Source organism: Chiloscyllium plagiosum, unplaced genomic scaffold (genome assembly GCF_037043375.1).
Source record: "Chiloscyllium plagiosum isolate Xiang-an unplaced genomic scaffold, Cpla_swu_hap1 HiC_scaffold_45, whole genome shotgun sequence".
Lineage (NCBI taxonomy): Eukaryota > Metazoa > Chordata > Chondrichthyes > Orectolobiformes > Hemiscylliidae > Chiloscyllium > Chiloscyllium plagiosum.
This window is the reverse complement of record NW_028270183.1, coordinates 23,340,471-23,360,043: the sequence shown is the minus strand read 5'-3', so window position 1 is coordinate 23,360,043 and position 19,573 is coordinate 23,340,471. Positions and strand designations below refer to the sequence as shown.

General features: G+C 43.3%; 1 protein-coding gene across 4 annotated transcripts in view; it reads left to right on the top strand.

The window, feature by feature from the left end:
- The window catches only part of LOC122552167 (GEM-interacting protein-like), a 141,821-nt gene that overhangs the window by 84,244 nt on the left and 38,004 nt on the right, over positions 1-19,573 (top strand). For all 4 annotated transcript variants that reach the window (XM_043694700.2, XM_043694699.2, XM_087983374.1 and 1 more), the window contains 4 exons: positions 1,378-1,503; positions 9,134-9,198; positions 10,184-10,294; positions 14,638-14,718. In XM_043694700.2, coding sequence (XP_043550635.2) covers positions 1,378-1,503; positions 9,134-9,198; positions 10,184-10,294; positions 14,638-14,718 — 383 coding nt within the window. The remainder of the gene's footprint in view (positions 1-1,377; positions 1,504-9,133; positions 9,199-10,183; positions 10,295-14,637; positions 14,719-19,573) is intronic.

The following is a 19,573-nucleotide window of genomic DNA, read 5'->3' as shown; positions in this document are numbered from 1 at the left end:
GGGCTTTAACATGATAGGACATGTAAGTGGAGAAGTTGTGAAGTAACTGTACAAATATACAGGAACAGAGAGACCCAGGGTTCCTTGACACTGGGCAGCATGAGTTGAGTTCACTAAAGTGAGTGGCAGGTGGAGTCCAACGTGAAGAAGTGGAAATCATTCACTCTACAAAAGATTTATCAAAGTACGTTTGTAAATGGTGAGGAGCTCTGAACTCTGGATGAGCCAAGAGATTCAAAGGAAAATCCATTTGGTGTTTCGAACAAAGCACATAACTTAAAATCACTTCTAGCTTGTCAGGATGCTAGGAACTACTTCTTCATACAAAGGGAAATAGAAATGTTAAACATGACCTCCAATAGAGACATCAGAGTCAGTTGAAAGTGTGAAAATTGAGCCTGATAGATTTAGGCACAGTTATTACAGATTCCAAAAACCAAGGCAGGTTAATGCAGGTAATCTGGGGCAAGGTAGTACAGGCTTTAGAGGCTGAATAGTCCACTTCTGTTCCTATATTTTTTATGTAAGATTGTCAAATAAGCACAGTGTATTCTTGATTTAATAAACAAAGGTATTGTCTCCACAGATTTTGCCACACCTGTTGAGTTCCTCCAGCGTTTCCATTTTTATTGCAGTTATATTAAACCTGATGTGGAAGTGTGCTTGTTGGTCTGGGGTGGACAAAGTCAGAAGTCACCCGACACCAGGTTATAGTCCAACAGGTTTATTTGAAATCACAAGCTTTCGGAACACTGCTCCTTCTTCAGGTGAAGTCCATCCTCACCTGATGAAGAAGCTGCGCTCTGAAAGCTTGTGATATCAAAATAAACCTGTTGGACTATAACCTGGTTTCATGTAACTTCTGATATTAAACCCTGGTTAGATTGAATGAGCCCTGATTAGCCCACTGAATATGATGGCTGGAGTGTGATGCAGAATAACCTTTTAATAGTTTGGTTTCGACCCCTGTACCAGCTGAGGTGGTTCTTGGTACCTGCCTCCCCAGTACTGTAAACCATTAGGAAACATCCTGTGAGTAACTGTCAGACACTTAGGAAACTGTATGGAGAGAAAAGTCACAACTCACTCTCTCTCTGCCTCTCCAGGTACAATCTCCCATCTCTGCTGATTTCTTTGTCACACAGTTTCTGACAGTCCATATGTGTTTCTCAATGTTTTATGGACAGCCTGCTAGTTAATCCTGTTCCTAGTATCCCTCTGTCTGACAGTCATCCAAATATTACTACTTAAGCTTGTTAATCTCCTGATGGCCTCTCCCAAGGTCAGATTTATCAAGCTACTTGTGGAGCTGTGTGTGTAATGGGCCACATGTAAAATCCAGCCTCATGATCCCGTGTCTCTTCACTCCCTTCACAGAGGAAGAGGCCGACAAAATGCTGATGAGGTGTGAACGGGGCGTCGAGTCATCCCTGCTGTATGCCAAACTCTGGGCCAAATATACAAAGGAACTGCTGTCATGGATGGAGAGGCGGACCTCTGTGGGTGAGTAGAGGGATGTGAAGCTGTTGGGCCATTGAAGGAGGAGATCTACCTTCTGTTGCTATTACTGGGATGTTGGTAGGTCTGCCTAACACTGGGGTACAGTAATGGGTGGGGACAGGTCTGTCACTGAATAATATTGGAGTATAGTATTGATGAGGACAGGTCGGTTAATGTGTAACGTTGGGATACAGTATGAGTGAAGACAGGTATGTCACTGTACAACACTCGGCTGCAATACTAATTGAGACACATCTGTCACAGTTTATAACTGGAATACGGTCCTATTGGGGACAAGTCTTTCGCTATATAACACTGTAGTGCAGTACTGGTAATGGACAAGTCTAACACTTTATAACACTGGGATATAGTACTCGTTATATGTGTGTCTCTATATAACACTGGGGTACATTGCTGGTGAGACCAGGTCTGTCACTGTATAACACTAGAGCACAATATGGCTGGGGGCACGTCTGTCATTTCATAACACTGGGGTACAGTACTTGTGGGTACAGGTCTTCCACTATATAACACTGGAGTACAGTACTGGTGGGGACAAGTTGATCACTATATAATACTGGGATACAGTATTGGTGGGGACAAATCTGCCACTGTCTAACACTGGGATGCTGTCCTGTTGGGGACTGATCTGTCACTGTATACCACTGGGTTGCAGTCCTGTTGGGGACAGATCTGTCACTGTATAACATTGGGGTACAGTGATGGTAACCCATCTGTCACTGTACATTCTGTGGTACTGTACCAGTGGGACAGGTCTATCACTGTATATCACTGGTATAGAGTACTGCTGGGGACAGGTTTGTGGTTGTATAATGTTAGAGTGCAGTACTGGGGTACAGTACTGGTTGTTAAGAGTGTGATGCTGCAAAAGCACAGCAGGTGAGGCTGCTAGGAGCCGGAAAATCAACGTTTCTGGCCGGGGCCTTTCATCAGGAAAGTTACTGGTAGTGACAGTCTGTCAGTTAACAACACTGTACTGGTCGGGACAGTTCTGTCTCTGTATAACACTAGTACTGGTGGAGACAGGTCTGCCTCTATAACACTGGGGTACAGTATTGTTGGGGCCAGTTCTAAGTCTATGACACTGGTGTACAGTACTCGTGGGGATTAGAATGGTGCTGGAAAAGCACAGCAGTTCAGGCAGCATCCAAGGAGCAGTCAGATACTGCCTGAACTGCTGTGATTTTCCAGCACCATTCTAATCAAGACTCTGGTTTCCAGCATCTGCAGTCACTGTTTTTACCTACAGTACTGGTGGGGACAGTTCTGTCTCTATATTACTGGTGTACAGTACCGGTGGGACAGTTCTGACTCTATAACGCTGGGGTACAGTATTGGTGGGAACAGTTCTGTCTCTCTATAACACTGGGGTACAGTATTGGTGGGGACAGGTCTGTCACTGTATAACACTGGGGTACAGAATTGGTGGGGACAGGTCTGTCACTGTATAACACTGGGGTACAGAATTGGTGGGGACAGGTCTGTCACTGTATAACACTGGGATACAGTATTGGTGGGTACAGGTCTGTCTCTGTATAACACTGGTGTACAATACTGGTGAGGATAGCTCTGTCTCTGTATAACACTGGGATACAGTACTGGTGGCAACAGGTTGTAACACTTGAGTACAGTAGTGGGGTGGACAGATCTGTCACTGTATAACACTGCGGTACAATACTGGTAGGGACATGTCTGTCACTATAAAACACTGTAGTGCAGTACCGCTGGGGACAGGTCTGTCACTATATTATACTGGGATATATTACTGGTGGCGACAGGTCTGTTATTGTCTAACACTGGGGTACAGTATGGGTGGAGACAGGTCTGTCACTGTATAACACTGGTGTACAGTACTGGTGGGGACAGCTCTGTCTTTGTCTCACACTGTGTTACATTACTGGTGGCGACAGGTCTGCCACTGTTTAACATGGGGTACAGTATTGTTGGGGACAGTTCTGTCTCTTATAACACTGGGATACAGTACTAGTGGCAACAGGTCTGTCACTGTAAAACACTGTAGTGCAGTACTGCTGGGGACAGGTCTGTCACTATATTATACTGGGATATATTACTGGTGGCGACAGGTCTGTTACTGTATAACACTGTTTTACAGTACTGGTGGGGACAGGTCTGTCACTATAAAAAGGGTTAAAACAATGACTGCAGATGCTGGAAACCAGATTCTGGAGTAGAGTGGTGCTGGACAGGAGTAGAGTGGTGCTTTTCCAGCACCACGCTACTCCTATCACTATAAAACATTGTTTTACAGTACTGGTGGGGACAGTTCTGTCTCTGCATAATACTAGTGTACAGTACTACTGGGACAGTTCTGTCTATAACATTGGGGTACAGTATTGGTGGGGACAGTTCTATCTATAACACTGGGGTACAGTATTGGTGGGGACAGGTCTGTTACTGTATAACACTGAGGTACAGTATTGTTGGGGACAGGTCTGTCACTGTATAACACTGGGGTACACTATTGGTGGGGACAGGTCTGTCACTGTATAACACTGAGGTACAGTATTGTTGGGGACAGTTCTGTCACTGTATAACATTGGGGTACAGTACTGTTGGGGACAGGTCTGTCTCTGAATAACACTGGGGTACAGTACTGGTGGGGACAATCTGTTTCTGTATAACACTGGGGTACAGGACTGGGTGGGCCAGGTCTGTCTTTGTCTCACACTGTGTTACATTACTGGTGACGACAGGTCTGTCACTGTGTAATACTTGAGTACAGTAGTGGTGTGGATAGACCTGTCTCTGTATAACACTGGGGTACAGTACTCGTAGGGCCAGGTCTGTTACTAAAAAGCACTGTAGCGCGGTACTCCTGGGGACAGGTCTGTCACTACTATACTGGCATACATTACTGGTGGCAACAGGTCTGTTACTGTATAACACTGGGGTACAATATGGGTGGAGACAGGTCTGTCACTGTAAAACACTGCGGTGCAGTACTGGTGGAGACAAGTCAGTCACTATAAAACACTTTCACAGTACTCGTGGGGACAGGTCTATCACTGTGTAACATTGGGGTACAGTACTGGTGGGGATAGGTCTGCCACTTATAACAGTGGGGTATATTACTGGTAGTGACAGATCTGTCACTGTCTAACACTGGGGTACAGTATGGGTGGAAACAGGTCCATCACTGTATAACACTGGAGTACACGGAGCATGACACAAAGGTTGGAGGTGTCGTCGATAGTATAGAGGGCTACTGCAGACTGCAGCATGATATAGACAGGATGCAGAGCTGGGCTGAGAAATGGCAGATGGAATTCAACCTGGATAAATGCGAAGTGATGCATTTTGGAAGGTCGAACTCGAATGCTGAATATAGGATTAAAGACAGGATTCTTGGCAGTGTGCAAGTACATAGACCCCTCAAAGTTGCCACCCAACTGGATAGGGTTGTTAAGAAAGCATATGGTGTTTTGGCTTTCATTAACAGGGGGATCGAGTTTAAGAGCCGCGAGGTTTTGCTACAGCTCTACAAGTCCCTGGTGTGACCACGTTTGGAATATTGTCTCCAGTCTGGTCGCCCTACTATAGGAAAGAAAAAGAGGCCTTGGAGAGGGTACAAAGAAGGTTTACCAGGATGCTGTCTGGACTGGAGGGCTTGCCTTATGAAGAAAGATTGAAAAAGCTTAGACCTTTCTCTCTGGAGAGAAGGAGAAAGAGAGGAGACCTGATCAAGGTACACAAGATAATGAGAGGAATAGATAGAGTCAATAGCCAGAGACTTTTCCCCAGGGCAGGATTGACTGGTATGAGGGGTCATAGTTTTAAGATAATAGGGGAAAGGTATAGAGGAAACGTCAGAGGTAGGTTCTTTATGCAGAGAGTTGTGAATGCATGGAATGCGTTGCCAGTGGTGGTGGTGAAAGCAGAGTCATTAGGCACATTTAAGCAATTGCTGGACAGACACATGGAGAGCAGTGAGTTGAGAGGTGCGTAGGTTAAGTTATTATATTTTACATTTAAACCTCGGCACAACATCGTGGGCCAAAGGGCCTGTTCTGTGCTGTACTTTTCTATGTTCTATGTTCTACAATAGTGGTGGGGACAGATCTGTCACTTTATAACACTGGGTACACTATGGATGGGGAGAAGTCTGATACTGTGTAACACTGGGGTACAGTACTGGTGGGGACAGGTCTGTTACTATATAACACTGCATACAGTATGGATGGGGACAGTCTGTCAATGTATAACACCAGGGTACAGTACTCCTGGGGTCAAGTCTGTCACTGTATAACATTGGGGTACAGCACTGGTGGGGACAGGTCTGTCACTGTAGAACACTGGGGTACAGTACTAGTGACATCAGGTCTGTCACTGTATAGCACTGGGTACAGTAGTGGTGGTGGGGACAGGTCTGTCTCTGTATACAGTACTAGTGGCGTCAGGTCTGTTACTGTATAATACTGGGGTATAGTGGTGGGGACAGATCTGTTACTATATAACACTGCATACTGTATGCATGGGGACAGTCTGTCACTGTATAACACCAGCATACAGTACTGGTGGGGTCAGGCCTGTCACTGTAGAACACTGGGGTACAGCACAGGTGGGGACGGATCTGTCACTGTATAACACTTGAGTACAGTGTTGGTGGGGACATATGTCACTGTAAAACAGAGTAGTGCAGTATTCCTGGGGACAGGTCTGTCACCATATTATACTGGAGTACATTACTGGTGATGACAGGTCCGTCACTGTCTAACACTGGGGTATAGTATGGGTGGAGACAGTTCTGTCACTGTATAACACTGGTACAGTACTGTTGGGGACAGGTCTGTCACTGTATAACACTGGGGTAGAGTACTGGTGGGGACAGATCTGTCACTGTAAAACACTGCGGTGCAGTACTGGTGGGGACAGGTCAGTCACTAAAACACTTATAGTACTGGTGAGGCAGGTCTGTCACTATAAAACACTGTTTTACAGTACTGCTGGGGACAGGTCTGTCACTGTAACACTGGGGTACATTACTGGTAGGGACAGGTCTGTCTCTGTATAACACTTGGGGTACAGTACTGGTTGGGACGGGTCTATCCCTGTATAACACTGGGATACAGTACTGGTGGGGGACAGGTCTGTCCCTGTATAACACTGGGTACACGATGGGTGGGGACAATTGTGATACTGTGTAACACTGGGGTACAGTACTGGTGGGGACAGAGTTCTCACTGGATAACACTGGGACCCAGTACTAGTGGAGACAGGTCAATCACTGTATAACACTCGGGCATAGTACTGGTGGGGGCAGATCTGTCACTGTATAATACTGGGGTACAGTACTGGTCAAGACAGGTCTGTCATTGTATCACACAGGGGTACGGTCCTTTTGGGGACAGGTCTGTCACTGTTTAACACTGAGGTACACTACAGGTGGGGCAGATCTGTTACTGTGTAACATTTGGATAGAGTATGGGTGGGCACAGGTCTGACATTTCATAACTCTTGGGTCAAGTATTAGGAAGGGCAGATCTATCACTAAAATTCTGTGAAATAAATGACATAGAGAGGATTAAGCTCGAAGCAGACACATCAAAACTTTAAAATTGAAATTACATGGAATTTAATTGAAAACAAAGAAGATTGACATTACATTACATTTTTTTACATTACATTACATTACATTACAGTGTGGAAACAGGCCCTTCGGCCCAACAAGTCCACACCGACCCGCCGAAGCGCAACCCACCCATTCCTTTACCCTACATTTACCCCTTACCTAACACTACGGGCAATTTAACATGGTCAATTCACCTGACCTACACATCTTTGTGACTGTGGGAGGAAACCAGAGCACCCGGAGGAAACCCACGCAGACACACTGAGAATGTGCAAACTCCAAACAGTCAGTTGCCTGAGGCGGGAATTGAACCTGGGTCTCAGGCGCTGTGAGGCAGCAGTGCTAACCACTGTGCCACTGTGCTGCCCACAGGCTACAAAATTTTTTTTTTTCAGGTTAGTGGGCCTTTACAGCATTAGTTTGCTTTCCAAAAGCCAGTTACAAGTTGGAGCTTGTTAGAGGTGGTTTACAATGAGATTGAATGGGTAAAAGGTTAGGGCAGGACAGGTGACTGAGGTGACAGTGGGAGAGCACTTTGGGACCAGTGACCATAGCTCTATTAATTTTAAAATAGTTATGGAGAGGGAGAAAACTGGCCCACAGGTTGAAGTTCTAAATTGGGGCAAGGCAAATTTTGATAGAATTACACAGGAGCTTGCAGGGATTGATTGGAGTAGTTTGTTTGCAGGCAAAGGGACATCCAGCAAATGGAAGGCCTTTAAAGATGAGACAGCTAGAATTCAAGGTCTATATGTTCCTGGGAAGGTGAAAGGCAAGGTTGGCAGGAATAGGGAACCCTGGATGACAAGAGATATTGAGGTTTTGACCAGAAAAGAGGAGGTATGGCTCAGGTACAGGGATCAAGGAAGCCTTGGCTGAGAGGATTAGGATGAATCCAAAGAAATTCTTTAAGTATATTAAAGGAAAAATAATAACTAGAGAGAGAATAAGACCCCTGAAGGACCAAAGTGGACACGTATGTGTAGAACAGTAGGAGATGGACGAGGTCCTCAATGAATATTTCTCCTCTGTGTTTACTGTGGAAAAAGACATGGAGACTTGGGAATTTGGTAAAGTCAATGGTGATGTTTTGGGGATAGACCATATCACAGTAGAGGAGGTGTTGGACGTATTAGAATGTATGAAGGTTGATAAATCTCCTGGTCCTGACCAGATATATTCAAGGATACTGCAGGAGGCTATAGATAAGAAATTGCTGGGGCCCTAGCTGATATTTTTGCATCATTGTTAGCCATGGGTGAGTTTCCAGATGACTGGAGGGTAGCGAATGTTGTGCCCTTATTCAAAAAGGGCTGCAAAGAAAAACCTGGGAAATATGGAGCATAGGAGACTGAGGGGGGCTCTTATAGACGTGTACAAGATCATGAGAAGTATAGATAGGGTGAATGCATTCAATCTTTTTCCCAGAGTTGGGGAATTGAGGACTAGAGGGCATCAGTTTTAAGGTTAGAGGGGAAAGAGTTAAAGGGAACCTGAGGGTCAACGTTTTTACACAGACGGTGGTACGCATATGGTATGAGCTACCAGCAGAAGTGTATATTAACAACATATAGTTGGCATGGACTAGTTTGGATCAAAGGTCTTGTCTCCGTGCTGTAGGATTGTATAATTCCATGACAAATTCTGATCAAATCAGTGACTTTGAATTTGACTTCTCTGTGTGGGTCAATCATCTGATGTTTCTGAAGGGAAGTCAGGTAAGTATGTGAAATGAAACTGATACAACAATGTGCCAACAAGGAGGTGGCTCATATGGAGCTAACCTTAGAACAGAGAGGCTTACTGTCCTATAAATTAAATATATCGGTGAATCTGTCACTAGATGCCTTTATTACATTGTATTTTATGCTAGTCCTTCCTATGCTGATGATTATCATAGCTATCTGCCCACTTTCTACACGATCCCAACACTATACTCTCCTCATAAACAGCTACTGAACAGATATAGATAGAAATGTCTTTGGGTAACAAACTCTGTCTAACTCCACTCTTGTTCTGCAGAGATTGAATTCTCGAAGAGCATGCTTCGGATGGCTGAAATGACCAAGAATTCAATCAACCAAGAGGTAAGATGTTCCATTACCTAACATTTCTACTTCATTTGCAAGAAGAATAACAGAACTGAACGTTTAGTTTCAACACTGATTTTTGGAGGATATTGCTATGTCATACAATGCCATACCTGAATAACTAAACTTCAAAACTGGCCATTCAATGCTGCCTGGAGGCTGTCTCTCTTGGCAAGGCCAGGCCTGCAGTGGGAAACTCCTCACTGTCTTTGAACTTGGATTTGAGTGTGAAGACCACATTCTGACAGCCATTGTGGAAGAGAGTACTATTCCATTCTGCCACAGCTGCTTCCTTTACTGTCATTCAACATTTTCTTCTTCTTTACTCTTTCATGAGACACAGGTGTCACTGGACCTTGTTGCCTATCCCTCACTGCATTTAAACCAAGTGGCTTGCTCGGACCATTTCAGAGGCTTGTTAAGTGTCAGTCACATTGCTGTGTGATTTAGAGTCGCATGTAGGCCTGAATGATAGCAGATTTCCTTCCCCAAAGGACATCAGTGAACCAGATGGGATTCCACAACAATAGATGGTAGTTGTCATGGTCACCATTACTAAAGAAGTTTTATATTGCAGATTTATTATTTCAATTTTAACTTCCAACAGCTGCCAGGGGTGGGATTTGATCCAGTAACCCTGCAGCATTAACCTGTGCCTCCAGATTACTAGTTCAGTGTCATTATCACTGCAGTACCACCTCCCTCTAATTGCAATGAAGGTGCAGCATAGGTAAGCCCAGCTGTTGAACTGGGGTTTGCCGCATCACCTTGTGACAGCAGTCATGAGGCGGCAAATTTAGCTTGTGTATCAGAACATCAGGGACTCATTGCTGAAGCAAGTCCCATCTCATTGCTACACTGGAGTGGGGGCCTTACTGAACAAGCCTGGCCTGTGAATGAAGCAAATTCCATGAGAACAGGCAGTTTGTGTTTCAGTCCAATCACAATTCTCTGTCAAATCAAATACTCTTTGTTTTTTCAGAAATTCATGCCTTTTCAATACATTTATATGATGGCTCTGCAGCATGATATCCAACACGGTCAGAGGACAATTGAATCCAGGAATTCACTGCAGCACAACAAATACATCCAGGTGAGGGCTTTGGTGAATGGTTTCACTTGTACTTTCCAATGTTAGGGCAGGTGGTCTTGTATCACTCTGTGTTGCATTGACTAAGCCTGTCAGCTAGCTTTCACAGCTAGATATGACTCAAATGTTCCACATCAGTGTTTATGATTTACATGAACTTCTCTGCACCCTTACCTCATCCAACCTCATAGAATTTCCTTCTATTCCTTTCTTCTTTTTCATTGGATCTAGCTTCTCTATAATTACATCACGCAATTTGCCTCAACTTCCTTGTGGTACTGAGTTCTACATCCTAGTCACGTCTCTGAGCTAAGCACACTAACTGAATTGTTCGTGAGATCTTATAGTCGTGATGTCTAAATTTGGACTTCCGTACTTGGAAGCAGAAATGTCTACCTTATATCCCTAAAAAAACCACTTCCTAATCTTCCTAGTCTATTCGATCATACTTCTGTTTCTGGTCCAACTGAAGTTATTCAATAATATTAAAAAAACTTTATTGATACAGTACATGAGTAATTTGATATGTGATGCGTGGTGGTTAGTGTCCAAGGGAGAAACAGGTGACTTTGGACCTCTAGCTCCCACAGCACAGTGGCGACTTCAATGTAGGTTGGGTCTGGTGTAGCTGGCGGTGAGGCGGAATGGTGGCTAAGTGTTGTTGATGATGACCTGGCTCAGGAATGATGGATTCCATTTAAGCTATACCTTAAAGTCATGGAGTTGTACAGCATGGAAACAGACCCTATGGTCTAATTTGTCTGTACTGATCAGATTTCCCAATCTGACCTAGTCCCATTTGCCAGCATTTGACCCAAATCCGTCGAAACCCTTCCTATTCATATACCCATCCAGATGCATTTTTAATTATGTAATTGCACCGCCACTTCCTCTGGTCCATACAAGCAGAGGACCTCTGTGTGTAAAAGTTGCCCCTCGGGTTCCTTTTAAATCTTTTCCCTCTCACCTTAAACCTATGCTGTCTAGTTTTGGGTTCCCCTACCTGCAGAAAACATCTTGGCTATTTACCCTATCGATTCCTTCATGATTTTATAAACCTCTATAAGATCACCCCTCAGCCTCGGACGCTTCAGGGAAAAACGCCCCAGTCTATTCAGCCTTTCTATATCTTTGTGTTTTCTTTTCTTAAGCTTAAAACTATTCGAAACGGTGCCGGATTGTGGTGACAGTGGAAAAGCTTTTCACTGTACTTTACTGATTTTCTCATTGTAAAATACATGTGCCAATAAAATCATTCATTCATTCATTCAGTTAGTGACTTTCAAAAGGAAATTGGTAAGCACCCGAAAGGAAATAAAATCTTGTAAAACAAGGGGGAAATAGTAGGGGGATGGAGCTTACTAGAGTGTTTAGCATATTATTGTGTTTTCATGAATAAATGATAAACGTTGACACTATGATTCATTCGCAACCCCATAATTATTGTCAGTATGTGATTACAAGATGGGTGAAGGTGAACTGAAAGGAGTCTGCTGCTTTTCCATTTAGAAATTCTTATACTCCTATTTCTTTGGGCAGCTAAATGTAGTGAGGGCAGAAATTATTCTCCCTAAGAGCAACAGAATAATCAATACTTTAGAGCCTTTGTTGCCTGCACCATGTTTCTGTGCATGAATACAGATAGAAAATACTGAAGAAACACGGTGGGTCTAGCAAGAGGAGAGAAGAGGAACAGAATTAGCCTCTTGAGAACAGTATGACACTTCTTCTAATTCTATTTTCTTTCAAAGCAGACTCATTGCAAGAGGCCAGTAAGCTGATGTTAACCAAGTTATCAAGGTTAAGGTTCAAAGTCCATAGTAGCATGAAGGAGTAACAAGAGCATAGAGTCAGAGTTATACAGCATGGAAATTGACTTTTCAGTCCAACTCATCCATGCCAGCCAGATATCCTAAATTAATCCAATCCTATTTGCCAGTATTCAGTCCATGCCCCTCTAAAACCTTCCTATTCATGTATGCATCTTAATTAAATTGTACCCATCTCCACCACTTCCTCTTGCAGCTCATTCCATATACCTTCTACAGGAAAATGTTACACCTCGTGTCCCTTTTAAATACTTCCCCTCTCAGCTTGAACCTCTGCCCTCTAGTTTTGTACTCTCCTCATCTGGAAAAAAGATCTTGACTGTTCACTCTATCCACGCCCCTCATGATTTTATAAATCCATAAGGTCACCCCTCAGCCTCTGATGCTCCAGGGAAAATAGCCCCAGCCTATTATAGCTCAAACTCTCAAATCCCAGCAACATCCTTGTAAATCTTTTCTGCACCCTTTCAAGTTTCACAACATCTTTCCAATAGCAGGGAGACTAGAATTGAATGCAATATTCCAAAAGTGGCCTAACTAATGTCCTGTACAGCCGCAATATGACATTCCAACTCTTATCCTCAATGCACCTACCAATAAAGGCAAGCATATCAGACAGGGCAGCAGAGAAAATGTAGGAAGAGATTACAGGTCACACAATTATAGGTTAGAGATAACATATAAAGACTGGTTAGACAGGCTAGCCCTGTGTTATAAAACCATAAGATATGGAAGCAGAAGTAGGCCATTCAGCCCATTGAGTCCGCTGATCTATTCAATTAGCTCATGTTCGATGTGATAATCCTCAACTCAACATTCCTGCCTTTACCCCATCACCCTTGATTCTGTTAGTGACTTAAAATCTGTCTATCTCAGTCTTGAATATACTTATTGGGGTTGGAGTTTAGAATATTGAGTGGTGATTTTATTGAGACCTACAAGATCCTGAAAGGGATTTGACAGGGTGGATATTGAATGAATGATTTGCCTTGTGAGAGGGACTAGAACTCTTAAATGGGTAACACCTTTTTTTCCAGTGGTGTCCACTAGTTCCAGTCCCTCTGTGAGGGAAAACCTTCTGCTTATCGCCATCTTAATTGGGAGATTTGTTATTTTATGCCTGAGACTATTTTTCCTCTCAAGGGTTGCAAGTTTGGTGTGGGATCATTGGTTAGCAATGAGTAGATCTTGACCAAGTTTTCCTCTTATCCTGGGGCACCGAGAGTCATTGAGTCATAAAGTATTACAGCATGGAAACAGGCCCTTTGGCCCAAATGTGTCCATGCTGACCAATGGTGCCCACTCAGCTAGTTTCAATTGCCGGCATTTTATCCTATATTCTCCTGAACCCTTCCATCTTTGTACCTATCCAAAGGTTTTTTAAGCATTGGTATTGTACCTGCCTCAACCACTTTCTCTGGCAGCCCATTCCATATATGCACCACTCTCTGTGTGAAGAATTTGACCCTCAGGTTCTTCTTAAATCTTTCCCCTCTCACCTTAAACCTATGCCCTCTAGTTTTCAATTCACCATTCCTGGGAAAAAAGACAACATACATTCATCCTATCTATGTCCTTCATGATTTTATACACCTCAATGAGCTTACCCCTTATTCTCCTACATTCCAAGGAATAAAGGCCTATCCTGACCAATCTCTCCCTATAACTCAAGCCTAGTAGTCTTGGCAACATCTTTGTAAATCTTCTTTGCCCTCTTTCCAGTTTAACTATGTCTTTCCTGTAACAGGGTGACCAAAACTATTCACAATACTCCAAGTGCAGCCTCACCAAGACTTTTACAACTGTAACATAACGTCCAAATCCTGTACTCAATGCCTTGACTGATGAAGGCCAGCATGCTAAATGTCATCTTCACCACCCTGTCTACCCGTTTAAACCTCTTTAAAAGAACTATGTACTTGTACTCCAATGTCTTTCAGTTCTACAACATTTCTCAGGACCTTAGCATTTACTGTGTAAGTCCTATCTTGGCTTGACTTTCCAAATTGTGACACCTCACACTTATCTGTATTGAATTACATTTGCCAATCCTCCGCCCACTTCCCCATCTGATCAAGATCCCTCTGTAATTTTTGATGACCTACATTGCTATTTATGATACCTCCTAATTTTGTACCATCAGCAAATTTACTAATCATGCCTTCTAAATTCACATCCAGATCATTTATGTAAATAACAATTAAGAGAGCTATGAGGAATTTCATAGTTGGCACCAACATGAATGAGATTGAACAGATTTGAACAGCATTGGGCTGACCATAGAATGATTACAGCATAGGAAGAGGCCTTGACCCATCATATCTGTCCTATTACTCAACAAGGGCACTTTACCTAGTGTTACTCCCTACATTTTCCTTGTTGTGCAACCCTTCAGATAATGATCCAATTCTCAACTGCGCTTTGACTTCACCCTGAACTAGCCACTGGTTCCTTGAGTGGAATGCATTTTTTTTCTTTTCTTAAATAAAAAGGTTTCCCCTTTTTACTTGCCCACAGCCTTTGACGTGGAGAAGAAACGAACTGGAGAAACAACGGCGGGAGTTTAAGGAACAGTGGCAGAGGGAGCAACGTAAAATGGTGAGTGGAACACTTGTCACAGCTCACTGCGGACAGTACGCCACAAATTAAGCCCCGGCTATTCCCAAAGTGGTGACAAAACTTAAAGATTTTATAAAATTTCACACTCAGAAACCTTTCAGAAAGCACAGACTAGGTTTTTGTACTGAACAAGAAATACTAAACATTATGAGTAGTATAATTGCACCGAGCTACAGGTAAACATTTTTTTTCTTTATACCAACAGAATCAGTCTCCTCTCCTCTTTTAATACAGGGAAGAAAATAAAGCAGAGTCCTTCACTCCACACTGATCCAGCTCCCTCAGAAGCAGCTCTCAGAATCAACAGAACCTCTGATACTTCTGTTTTTTTTCTGAACCTCTGAGACTCCTGCTTTTTTTTCTCCTTCTTTTTACCCCCACACTACCGCCTAACTACAGTAGTGCTTATATTTTCCCCAGCACCCATGTGTCTGTGCAGGTGTGAAACACAACAGGTGTACAAATCTTTATTCACCAGGAAGAAAGGAAACACCCGAGTGGCCAGTGACAAGCAGTGGCCTTCTCAGGGGGCAATGCTGTGTGATCAAATAGTGAGGGGGAGGGCAGGGATCAAATCAAAATAGAGTTAGAGGAGGAAATAATCCACTCCACTCCCTGCGGTGCCCACCTCTTCCTGAACAGCTCAAGGGTGTTGGTGGACACTGTGTGCACCTTCTCCAGGGACACCCGGGCTTGAACGTAACCTCGAAAGAGGCGCAGGCAATTGGCCCTAGCGAACCCCCCACGGCCGCTAGGTAAACAATTATAAACTGTAAGCATATAATCTTACTAATTAAACTTTAATCACTTTATAAACTCCTCTTTATACACACACGCACATAGTACAAATTGCTCATAGAAAGGGGAAATCTGGTTCAGCATTCTTTGATCACAGGTGGTATGTTGGAATGATCTCTCTAACTCTTCTGCTAGCCAGCATGTTGCTTTGCAGCTATCTTTCTGTGAGAATTGATTGGTAAGAGACTTGAAGTGGCTGGTTATTTATAAAATGTCTCTGACTTATCAGTTAAAAGTCACAACTTGTAACAACTGTTCCAGAAAAGATAAATTGGTTTTCTTCAGGTTACAGTGAGTTTTGACTGCAACAAATAGAGACTTACTCACCAGTTGGGGAACATCTCTCTCTCTCTCTCTCTCTCTCTAACTCTCCCCCTCTGTGTCTGTCTGTCTGTCTCTTTCTCTCTCTCTGTGTCTCTGTTCTCTCTTTCTCACTCTCTCGCCCTCTCCCTCTCCCTCTCCCTCTCTCTCTCCCCCTCGCTCTCTCTTTCTCTCTCTGTAACTTGTTCCCAGCTCCAAGCTGATTAGTTACATATTCACACAATGACACAATCTTCACAACCAATCAGACGATTTTGCCAGGCAAAAGATCTCTATCATTGATGATTGGTTACTTGTCCTTGGAACTTCAGATTGCCTACCAGAATTGCCTCCAAATCGTCAGTAACTCAGCCTTCAATTACTGTTTATTCAAACAATTGTTTACATGATGCTTGACATAGGTTTCTGGTTACTTGCTTTGAAAGAATTCTGCCACCTTTACAAACACTGATTTTGATACATCTCTTTCTAATTTCAGTCCGCAGTTTTTAAAAATCAGAAAATAAAAAAGACACAGTCCTAATACAATGCTGGGGAAAAAAAACTCATCCAGGCTGAGCCCTTGAGTGCACTTGCAGACTTCATCCTGAACAAGAGTTGGCACAACTCATGGCCTTCAGTTCACATTAGCAATTACAGCAAGACATCTGTCCCTCAAAATTGCTCTGAAGTCATAGGGAGAAACCTCTTAATTAAAGGAAGTGTAACCCATTGAGCAAGTTGCTGTCTGTCACTGTGGTGCCCATTCATCTGAGATCAACTAATTTGACACAGATGGGAGCAAGTCTGACCATGTTGGTTGCCTCCGAGTAAGTTGTGTGTGGCAGGATCAAAGTCTATTTCTAAATCAGACACAAAAAAAGCAGCAGTCTACTGGTGCTTGTACCACTCTTGTTCACCATTTATATAAATAGTTTAATGTTGAGAATCAGGGGTACAATTTCAAAATTAATAAGCAGCATTGAATAGAGGCTACAATTGCTGGAGAAAGGGGGTGCAACACGATACAAGATAATATTAAGTAACTTGAAGAATTGATGTGCATTTTGCAAGTGGATCTCAATTTAGATGACTGGGAGACGGTGCATTTTAGTGAGATGAATATGGAAGTAGGTACATATAGAATCAAAGAGTTATACAGCAGGGACAAAGATCCCTCGGTCCAACTTGTCCATGCCAATGAGATATCGTTAGCTGATCTAGTCCCATTTGCTGTATTTGGCTCATATTCCTCTAAACCCTTCCTATTCATATACCCATCCAGATACCTTTTAAATGTTGTCATTGTACCAGTCTCCACCACTTCCTCTGGCAGCTCATTCCATACACAAACTACCCTCTGCATGAAAAAGTTGCCCCTCAGGTCCCTTTTAAATCTTCCCCCCTCACTTTAAATCAATTCCCTGCAGCTTTGGACTCTCTCAACCTAGGAAAAAGATCTTGACTATGTGTGCCCTTCATGATTTTAGACACTTCTATAAGATCACCCCTCAACTCCAGGGAAAAAAAGCCCCAGCCTATTCAGCCTCTCCCTATAGCTGATACCCTTCAACCGTAGCAACATCCTTGTAAATCTTTTCTGAATCCTTTCAAGTTTCACAATATCTTTCCTGTAGCAGGGAGACCTGAACTGAATACTGTATTCCAAAAGTGGCCTAACCAAAGTCCTGTACAGCCACAACAAAACATTCCAACTACTATACTCAATGCACTGACCAATGAAGGCAACCATACCAAATGCCTTCTTCACTATTCTGTCCACATCGAACTTACAAGGAACTATGCACCTACACTCTTCGGTCTCTTTGTTCAGCAATACTCTCCAGGGCCTTGCCATTAACTGTACAAGTCCTGCCCTGATTTGCCTTTCCAAAATGAAGTACCTCACATTTATCTAAACTAAACTCCATCAGTCACTACTCGGCCCATTGGCCCAGCTGATCAAGATCCCGTTGTACTGAGGTAACCTTCTTCGCTGTGCACGACACCTCCAAGTTTGGTGTAATCTGCAAATTTACTAACCTGACCACCTACAGTCACATCTGAATCATTTATATAACTGGCAAAAAAAAGTAGACCAAACATCTATCCTTACGACACACTGCTGGTCACAGGCCTCCAGTCCAAAAAAAAATCTTCCACCACCACCCTCTGTATCCTACCTTCAGGCCAATTTTGCATCCAACTGGCTAACTCATCTGGATTCCCATGTGAGTTAACCTTGCTAACCAATCTACTATCCAGAACATTGTCGAACACTTTACTGAAGTCCACTAAGACAACATCCACCACACTGTCTTCGTCAATCTTCTTGGTCACCTCTTCAAAAAACTCAATCATGTTAGCGAGAAACAAGTTCCCACATACAAAGTTCACTACCTCTAATCAGTCCTTGCCTTTTCAAGTGCATGTAAATCCTGTCCCTTAGAATCCCCTCCAATAATGTAACTGCCGCTGGTGTCAGGTTCACCAGTCTATAGTTCCCTCGCTTTTCCTTATCACCTTTCTTAAATAATTACACCACATTAGACAACCAATCTTCTGGCACCTCACCCGTGACCATCAATGATACAAATATCTCAGCAAGGGGCCCAGCAATTACTTCTCTAGCTTCCCACAGACTTCTGCAAAACACCTGATCAGGTCCTGGGGATTTATCCACCTTTATCTGTTTTAAGACCCCAGCACCACATCTTCTGTAATACTGACCCTTTTCAATATATCACTATTTCCCCATACTTCTCCACAGTAAATACTGACGTGGAATACTCATTTAATACCTCACCCATCTCCTGTGGTTCACACACAGATGGCCTTGTTAATCTTTAAGGGGCCCTATTCTCTCCCTAGTTACTCTTTTGCCCTTTATTTTTTGTAGAATCTCTTCAGATTCTCCTTAACAACCTTAATGGTGTCCAGGAGCAGAGAGATTTAGGGAATACTCAAAATGCTAAAAATGGGACAGACATTAACATAGAACACAGAACAATACAGTGCAGAACAGGCCCTTCGGCCCTCGATGTTGTGCTGACCTGTGAACTGTTCTCAGCTCGTCCCCCTACACTAACCCACCATCATCCATGTGCTTATCCAAGGATTGTTTAAATCTCCCAAATGTGGCTGAGTTAACTACATTGGCAGGTACGGCATTCCATGCCCTTACTTCTGTTTGAGTAAACAATCTGCCTCTGACATATGTCTTAAATCTATCACCCCTCAATTTGTAGTTATGCCCCCTCGTACAAGCTGACGTCATCATCCTAGGAGAAAGACTTTCACTGTCTACCCTATCTAATCCTCTGATCATCTTGTATCTCTCTATCATATCCCCCTTAGCCTCCTTCTTTCCAATGGGAACAGACCCAAGACTCTCAGCCTTTTCTCATAAGACTTTCCCTCCAGAGCAGGCAACGTCCTGGTAAATCTCCTCTGCACCTTTTCCAACGCTTCCACATCCTTCCCGAAATATGGTGGCTAGAACTGTACGCAACATTCCAAGTGTGGCCACACTAGCAGTTTGTATAGCTGCAGCATAATATTGCGGCTCCGGAACTCAATCCCTCTACAAATGAAACCTAACACACTATATGCCTTCTTAACAGCACTATACACTTAGGTGGCAACTTTCAGGGATCTATGTATATGGACTCCAAGATCCCTCTGCACATCCACACTACCAAATATCTTTCCATTGACCCAGTACTCTGCCTTCCTG